The sequence below is a fragment of the Brassica oleracea genome, chromosome C6 (genome assembly GCF_000695525.1).
Source record: "Brassica oleracea var. oleracea cultivar TO1000 chromosome C6, BOL, whole genome shotgun sequence".
NCBI classification, from domain to species: domain Eukaryota; kingdom Viridiplantae; phylum Streptophyta; class Magnoliopsida; order Brassicales; family Brassicaceae; genus Brassica; species Brassica oleracea.
This window is the reverse complement of record NC_027753.1, coordinates 37,413,854-37,423,606: the sequence shown is the minus strand read 5'-3', so window position 1 is coordinate 37,423,606 and position 9,753 is coordinate 37,413,854. Positions and strand designations below refer to the sequence as shown.

The following is a 9,753-nucleotide window of genomic DNA, read 5'->3' as shown; positions in this document are numbered from 1 at the left end:
ACAGTCCTGTCAGTCGGTGCAATCTCACCTTTCTTCCTCACCTTAAACAAAGCAGTTAGCGCCACACCTGTCTGTGGACAAAGAAACATCCCAGTAGAATCCGCTAGAGCCATAGCATCCATCAGCTCTTCCTCCGTCGCCTCCTCCACAATCCCATACACAGCTCTATCAATCGACACAGGGTCACCAATCTGAATCGCAAACGCAAAAGTGGTACTTGAAGTCATGGGCTTGGAGTGGCTTGGAGTCCTTCCAAACAGACTTGTAAGGCAAGTAAAGAGGATTAGCATTGGCTGCTTCTGCACAAACAACCCTAGGTATCGTTTCAGTCAATTGTGAAATATATATTTTCTCAAAAAGAAAAAAACTTTGAAATATATATATATATATATATTTTTTGGTCTAAGCTTTGAATATATATGGCAGGTTGAACGATCATTTCAGTCAAACACAGCCTGAAAAAATGATACTGCTCATGATGACACTACTACATCTGCTCATCACGGTCGGAGCTTCAGCCTCTACCCCAGCCTTGAGCATTAAGGTACATAAAACAATAAATTTGTTGTTTAACTACATACCGATTTTTTGTCAATATTCCGCTAATTTTTTATTTGTGTGTGTTTGAAATTTAACAGAGTCCGGATGGAGACGTGATTGACTGCATAGATATCTACAATCAACCGGCGTTTAGTAATCCACTTTTGAAAAGCCATGAACTTCAGGTAGTTTTTGTTATTGGTGTTTTACCCGTTAATTTATTCGTTTCCCTAACAATTCATAATCATGTTCATCTACAGTCACAAAAAAATATCAATGGTAGGTTTTGTAACCAAAAAAAGTTAAATAATCTTTTTTGAAACAAATATTTCAGGAGTTTCCTACGGAGATGCCTAATTTGGAAATAGCAGCTGAGACACCAAACTGGCAGGTGTGGCACACGACCGGGGAAAAATGTCCCCCGCGAACAATCCCCATTCGTCGGACTACGGACATTTCTCACTCAAAATATCCCAAACCCTACTACAAATCCTTAGCGGACGCCACTAGAGGGCATAAGGTATTTTTTTGATGAATTTTTAAATTATAAAATCAAATTTATCAATAGAAAAATTAAAGGTATTTTTCACGGATATTTCTACGAATATTTCTCACTCAAAATATCCCAAACCCTACTACAAATCCTTAGTCGACGCCACTAGAGGGCATAAGGTATTTTTTTGATGAATTTTTAAATTATAAAATCAAATTTATCAATAAAAAAATTAAAGGATAACATCATCCATTTACCACTAGAGGGCAGGTTGCAACACAAACCACATTATCTTCAAGTTTGACGATAGCATCATCCATTTATAATATGTTGATTATCGTTTTTATGGTTTTAAAATTTTACTTTTATTTGTGACATTTTTGATGGAAAATACTTTTAAGAAAATAACGACCGAAAATTTAGATTTTAGAAGAAAAAAAGATGGTCAATGGTGCTGCTGCTTCATATATTATCCATTAGAAAAGACGAAATAAAATAAAGTTTGAGCTGCAAAAATTTGATAGGTTTTGTAGTCTGTAACATCATATGCCTTCGTGTAGAAGTGGGCCTCATTATACAGACATCTGTGATTTATAATCAGCACTGGGCCTCAACACCTATATAATCTATAAAAGATAAAGCTAAATAATGGGCCTAGGGTCTATAGCATATTACACCCGTCTCGAACTGGGTTTCAACATCTATATAGTTTGAAAGGCTTTCTCGCATATAGCATTTGTGTCGGGCTTCAACATCTAAATAATTTATAAAACATAATTTAAATGTTAGGGCTAAGGCCTTGTAGCACTGTTGCCAATGAGACAAGATTCATTTCCGAAATGTTAGTATGTTTACCTGTCATCCCTTATATTCTAAAAGCACAAGTCACTCATCTAATCATATTTTGCCATTTGGTTTATATTTTTTTAAAAAATTAATTAAACAAAAAACTAAAGGTTAAAGTAAAAATTCTCTAATAAAAAAAAATATTACGATCCGTAATTTTTAAAACCTTAAAATTTCAAAACCCAAAATTTTCTCAAGCATTACCACCACGTTTAAAGTGAATCATGTCATTTATATAACTGTCATACTCACGATTCAAACTGTTTATCTTCTATATAATTTTTAACATATCATTTTGCTTTGTTTATCTCCTCTCCCTCTTTATCTATCTCTTTTCATAGTTTCACCTTTTTAATCATCTTTTAGGTTTTGAGTGAGGAAAGAAATCGATACAGGTTTATAATTACTTTTTATCCAGATTGAATTTTCTCTTCTTCACAACTTGATACTCTCTTTTCGCATAATTCACAAAAAATTCAATTGAGTTTCCTCAAGCTTCATTCTTCAAATACTAATAGAAATAAAAGCATTGTCTTTATAAAAATGAACGCATTGTCAACAATGAAGTTAATAAGAAGTATAGAAAATTTTATTTATATATATTATTTTTGAGGTGGATTCTCTTTTCTTTTTCTTTGAGCCAATATAATTTATTCATAGAATATACTTTCATATGTAACTCTTTCAAAGTCTTCGTTCCTGGAAAATGAATATGGCTATCTGTATCATTGATCAGTTGCAGAACTTTGATTTAAAAGTAAGAAGCAAAATGATTTCTTATGTTTAGATGATAATAAATCCAATCATTTGTTGTTTCCTATATGTTTAGTCATTACTATAATTCCAAAAAGTCACGCGTAACATTACCTGAATTAGTACATGTAACTCAAGTATTGACTATGTAAGTAAATTTAGTTGATTTGTTTTCTAACAAAAAGTATATGATTTTGTTTTACAATATGCATGAAAAGAATTAAGGAACCCGTGCAATAGTGCGGGCAAATATCTAGTAATATTAAAAGCGACACTACTAAACGTTATTTTCATTGTGAATGGCCAAAACCAGTACGCGATCGGATTTATTCGAAACGGAGGGCCGATATATGGAACAAGAGCATCTCTCAACGTTTGGGAGCCACTAGTAGAAGCAGCAGATGACTTCAGCTTATCTCAGGTCTGGCTCGCATCGGGATCATTCGCCAATGGAGATGTCAACTAGTCCGTCGAAGCGGGTTGGCAAGTGAGTTCCAAATTTGAACAGTTGTTTTAAAAAGAAAAAAAATTATCAGTACTTTATAGTTTAATTACTAAACTTGACACTGACACAAATGCGTTTTTATTTATTTAGATCAGTCCAGAGAGGTATCACGACCACCAACCGAGATTCTTTACATTTTGGACGGTATGAAACTATCTCTCGATCAATTTAATATTTTAAAATATGTTGTTATTGTCATGCATAGTGTACCGAAACATAACATAACACATCTAAAATTTATGCAGAGAGATGCGTATAACAACACAGGATGCTACAGCACCCACTGCGGGGGATTTGTGCAGACCAGCAGCACAATCGCCCTTGAAGCTGCTATCACACGTACCTCTGCATTTGGAGGCCCTCAGTTCGACATCACGATTCAGATCTGGAAGGTAGAATATTATTTTGTTTGGTTCCTTTTCTGTTATATATGTTATATGTTTACTAACATATAAATGAACAAAAATGTAGGATCAATCTTCTGGGAACTGGTGGCTGGGACTGGGCCGCAACATGGAGCTAGTTGGTTACTGGCCAGCTGCAATCTTTACAGGCCTAGCTGATCACGCAGAGAAGGTAGAATGGGGAGGCGAGGTTCTGTCCCTGAATAGTACTGGCACAAACACCATTCTTCAAATGGGATCGGGAGAATTCGCTGAAAAAGGCTTCGGGAAAGCTGCTTACGTATGTAATATCCTAGTTGCCGAGAACAACCAGACTTTGGTTCCAGTCCAAGATTTTGGGGTACAAGCTCAATTCCCAAAATATTATTCAGTTAAAAGGTCGCAAACTAAAGGTTGTGGGAAGCACTTTTATTTCGGCGGGCCAGGGCAAACGCGTTCGGGGGCAGTTCGTGGAACATTGGCGAGTGCGTTGCTATTATTGTATTTGGCTTTTTTCTTGTGTGTTTAGTGTTTTTACGGTATTGACGTTGTGTGTTATTGTTTTCGAGTGTGTTTAGTTTGTGAAACTAAGATATGTTGCTTGAAATTATCTACTGTTTTTTAAACCAATTAATGATGTTGGCAATCGTAGAAGCTTTTCACTTCTGGTTAGACCGTTGGTTTCCATTTGTTTTTTTTTTCGGAAAAGAGGATCCTATGGCTATGATCATGCATTCATGCGTATGGAAAAGTTATGGAAAAGATAAACGATGGTAGATTCTCAAAGGTCAACATCATATATAGCCAATAGATATCAAAATGGAATTCTAGTTATTGTGGTTTTTTTTTTGTATATGACGATGTTTAGTCACACGCACCGATTAGAAGCCAATATGATGACATCATCTTTTAAGTCCTTAAATTAGAAAATAGTCAAAGTGCTATATAATGTAACGCTTGAATATCCCGATCATGTTTTTTTTTGAAAAAAAAAAACTAGTTATTACAACGACACCGAAGTGGGTTGAAGCGGCACAGTCACCGGTTTTAAATCCTTTCATTTTCAAATTTCTTTTCTTTATGATATTTATTTAAGTTTGACAAAATAATTAAAATGTGATATATTTAACTCTTTTGTCCGATATTTACGTATCATATTAAATATCATTCTAATCTTTAAAATTTATTTCATTGTAAATGTATTTTATTTTTTCAATACATAAACTAAATACATTTTCCATTATTATCATTGTTTTTAGCATATTAATTAACAAAATAATGTATTAAATAGAAATAAAATAGAAAATTTGATAGTTCTCTTAATCGTGTGTGAAAACATTAAACAAAATTTATTATAAAATGGAAGGAGCAGTAACTAATTTACACACTTTATTTTTAGCCACATATTTACTTTAACATTATTTTAAACCTGTTTGTTTATTTTCGCCCCATATTTACTTTAACGTTTTAAACATGTTTATTTATTTTAACCACATAGGTTTATTTAGTTTTTTTTTCACAAAGTTGTATGTTTCCTATATATTTTGGATTATTTTAATTAAGGTCTATTTTTTTATTTCTTTTTACCATAATTTTGTTTTTAACTCCGTATAAGCTGGATCAAACCATGTTGGTTAAACCGAATTCAACTAAGTAACCCAAGACAGTGCGATTGTGTGAAAAAAATTTATTTAAATAATAATTACATTTAATAACTCCAAAAATAGACAAATCAGAATAGTTACTATGGATCCTGTAACCAGAAAACCAGTAGAAGGGTTTTTAGGTGGTGGACCCCATCTTTTTTATAAAACAGGTGATAGAGGAGAGGAACTAAGTATCGACTTTGGTGAGATTTCTGAACTCTTTGCGGATCCCGCTGACACGTGGTGGTCCGCGATTGTTTTTTTTTAATTTTTTTTTTTTTAAATCAGAGAAAACAAAAAAAAATTAAGAAACCCAAAATTCATACCTACCGATAATCATGGCCTAAGATTCCGATGAATAAGCAAGAACAAAAAAAATAGTAGATCTAAGAGGAGGGTGTAGCATGTATGCAGAGCCGGTCCTTCGGCGAAGTCGAGAAAGCAGTGGCTTCCAGCCGATTTATTATAAAAATACTTTCGGCCACAAATTCCCAGATGTTTCCTTTGGTCTAGTGGTCAGGTCAATAGGATGCAAACTTCCTTCCTCGCAACCTGGGTTCAACCCCTCTCAGAGAGCGACCAATTTTTTTAAATTTGCTTCCAGTCAAAAATTTCCTAGGATCGGTTCTGCATGCATGGGAAAGAAGGCGGTGGAGCAATGAGGATCCACTCCAACGAACACAAGCAGCCCTCAATTACGTTCAGCTCGCGTGTCCAATACCAGTTCACAGATCTCTACACGATGAACCGTCAAACCACCTTCAGATATGTTGCCTGATTATCTACTGTTTATTTTAACCAATTAATGATGTCAGTAATCGTAGAAGCTTTTGACTTTCCATTTGGCAATTTTATTGGAAAAGAGGATACTATGGCTATAGATTCATAAATGGTAGATTCTCAAAGGTCAACATACGTATATAGCCAATAGATACCCAAAAAGTCGAAATCGAATGCTAGTTAACTAGTTATTGTGTTGTGTAAAAAAAAAGTGAATGCTAGTTATTGTGTTTTTTTTATATATTTTATATATGACGATATTCAGCCACACTGATTACAAACCAACATAATGACATCATCTTTTAAGTCCCCAAATTATAAAATACTACTCCCGATAATGCTTTTATTAAAAAAACTAATTACTACAACAACACCGAAATGGGCCTTCACGATGTGGAGAAGCACAGTCACCAGTATTAAATCCCTTTTCAATACAGTCCTCAAAGCAATAATGCGATCCGTATTTCCCATCCACGCATAAAGTGGAGCAATGATCATACGAAAATTTTTCAATCTCTGCACCTACATCATATTAAAAATGTATGTGAGTCGAAACAATAGTTTTTTTCCTCCTTTATAGAGGCTACATATATATACGTATATATATACTTTATACAATCCATATATAGATATGATAATTATCGATGCTAGTTAGCATATAGCGAAATCAAAATTAAAGAAATATAAGTTCAAAACAATAGTAGTTTTTTCCTCCTTTATCGAGGCTTTATATATACTTTATACGATCCATATATAGATATGATCATTATCGATGCTAGTAGGATATAGCGAAAACAAAAATTGAAGAAATACCTGAGGTAAAAACAATCTGGTTGGATAACGAAACTCCTAATATGACAAGGAGAAGAAATGTCATCAAGGTCTTTAGGACACCCATTGATAACTATTATTTGGAATAGTCAATTGATAAGTAAGATGTTGTGAACTTGGATCTTAACGAGGGCTCCTTTTATACTCAAATGGTCTTGAAAAATCTCAAATTAATTAATGTCTTTTATGTTAGTTAAATACTAATTTGGGCAAATAATTAATTATATTTATTTGTATATTTGAACATATCCTTTGACTCTACTTGTTGACTATTTAGTGACATATTTAGTAATTTATTTCAAAACATAAATGTAAATTACTTTAGTGGCAGCATCTTATTATAGTATTAGAAAGTTGCGTTTGACCAAAAAATTTTAGAAAATTACATGAGACAGCATATTTATTATCAATTTTTTTGGGGACATATATTTATTTAATTTTGACAGATAGACTTCAAGATTCTCACAATTTGTTTTACAAATTTGTTTTCTTTTGTGAATTTTGAAAGGATTAATTAAAATTTGATATATTTGACTCCCTTGACCAGATATTTACATGGTAAATAATTTAAACAAATTTATTTATTTTAGCCACAAATTTACTTTAACATTTATTTCAAAACATAAATGTAATTTACTTTAGTGGCAACATCTTAATATAGTATTGTAAAGTTGCGCTTGAACAAAAAAAAGTATTTGAAAATTACAGAGAACATTTTTTTTTTGGGATACATATTTATTTAATTTTGACAGATAGACTTTAAGATTCTCATAATTGTTTTACATTTTGTTTAATTTTGTGATAGATTCATTTAACTTTGACAAAAATAATTAAAATTTGATATATTTGACTCTTTTAACCAGATATTTACATGTCAAATAATTTACAAAAAAAATATGTCTTTTAGACACAAATTTACTTTAACATTTATTTCAAAAAATAAATGCAATTTACATTAGTGACAAGTGACAACATCTTAATATAGCTAGTATTAGAAAGTTGCGCTTGACCAAAAGAAAGTATTAGAAAACTACAGAGAACATATTTATTATACTTTTTGGGATACATATTTATTTGTTGAACAAAAAAAAAAGGATACATATTTATTTAATTTTGACAGATAGACTTTAAGATTCTCATGATTGTTTTACAGATTTGTTTATTTTTGTGATTCATTTAACTTTGACAGAATAAATTAAAATTTGACATATTTGACTCTTTTAACCAAATATCTATATAGTATATAATTTACACAAATTTATTTATTGATTATATGAAGTTTTTAAAAAATTTGTCTGTTTCCCATATATTTTGGATTATCTTATCTATTAAAACAAAATGCTATTTAAAATTTACCTTCACATTGTTTATTTTTAAACCTATTGAATATGTTGTGACTAAATATACATGCACTGCAAAATAATTAATATACAAATCTAATAACATCATTTTAACTTATATTTTTCTCTTAATTTTATTATCATCATGGTTGTCGTTCTCACCTTCTCCATCAAAAATTTGTCTGTTTCCCATATATTTTGAATTATCTTATCTAATAAAACAGAGTACTATTTAAAATTTATCTTGATATTGTTTATTTTTAAACCTATTGAATATGTTGTGACTAAATCTACATGCACTGCAAAATAATTAATATACAAATCTAATAATATCATTTTAACTTATATTTTTCTCTTAATTTTATTATAATCATGGTTGTCGTTCTCACCTTCTCCATCTTCTTCCTCTCTTTCTCATTGTTCTCATGATTTGTTGTAAAATCAATATTTTTTTGTAATGATCTAAAGATTGTTAACGATTGAAACAGCGATGAATATTGACTGTGATTTTGTGTTTCTGATTCTAAAAATTGGGTTTACGAGTTATTTCAGTTGAGATTTTGGGTATTGGTTTGAGATGAGTAGGCGTCGATCTAAATATCAAAATTGGTGATTAACGATTGCTTTAAGTTGATGCTCTGCTGTCGGATTAATCAAAACTATTTCTGGGTATGATAGGTTTGACACCACGAGAGTTTGGACCGGGCCTGACCATGAGTAGCAAAAAAGTAGGCTTTTTTGGGTTTTGGTTTACTGTAATGAGACAGAAGTAAAGTCTTTGCTTTTGACTTAAAAAGTATCTTTGCTTTGTTTAGGATGTGCCTGAGTTCCAATCATAGTTTCTTTCTATGGATTCTTTGAATATAAACCATTAAAGGGATTGAAAGGTGGTCTCATTCACGAGAAGCTTGAAGAAGGTGTTGATTTTTTCCTGAGATCTGCACTTACTTCCATCATTTCGCAATTTTCAATTACATTTTCTGTGTATTTTGTAGGTGACAAATGTTATAAATCCATGATATGGATATGTGGATTGCCATTAACCATTAAGGAGGTTTACATCTGACCCGACTATCCGGTCCGTCTACACCCGTCTCCGGTCCGTCTACATCCGACCAAGACTAGTCAAGATGAAGACTCATTCAATCGGAGCATTTATGAGCTTTGACCAAGTCTAGATATTTGTAGTCAAATGTATTAAATGTGTAGATTCTCTCCTTTGTGTAAACCCTTATGAACCTCCACTATATATTGATAGTGAGAGCTAATGAGAAAGACACAACTTTCACAACAACACTTCTCTCATATTTCTAACACGTTATCAGCACGATTGTGCTCTCCACCTGAGAAATCTCTCTCAGCCGGCGATCCTCTTTCCGGCCAGCTCCTCCGGTGCTCAGCCTTTGCTCCACCGGCGGTCAGCCTCCTCTCCACCAGGCCACCTCTCTCTCTCCGCCGGAAAACTCCCCTCTCTCTCAAATTCCGGCCAACTCTCACGGTGGTCCTCTCAGATTCTTGTGGTGAAAAAGGTAAACAAATCAAAACCTTGAAATCTATAGAACACCATTATGTCTGAAACAAATCTAGGATCTATATGAATCCATAACTTATAAACAATCTATGGATTTAAAATATT

The 9,753-nt window shown here is 32.6% G+C and overlaps 1 protein-coding gene and 1 long non-coding RNA gene across 2 annotated transcripts; one reads left to right on the top strand and one right to left on the bottom strand.

Moving 5' to 3' along the window:
- The first annotated feature begins 463 nt into the window (after positions 1–463).
- LOC106298151 lies at positions 464–4,049 on the top strand. Its single transcript, XM_013734232.1, is given in 7 exon segments — positions 464–544; positions 639–725; positions 875–1,060; positions 2,946–3,119; positions 3,228–3,281; positions 3,383–3,529; positions 3,609–4,049. Coding segments are annotated over 7 exon segments (1,170 nt in total).
- Positions 4,050–6,186: 2,137 nt separating this feature from the next.
- Positions 6,187–6,872, bottom strand: LOC106299676. Its single transcript, XR_001261836.1, has 2 exons — positions 6,760–6,872; positions 6,187–6,468 (listed from the first exon to the last, which is right to left on the bottom strand). It is a non-coding gene; the product is annotated as an uncharacterized LOC106299676 (long non-coding RNA).
- Between the last annotated feature and the right edge of the window lie 2,881 nt (positions 6,873–9,753).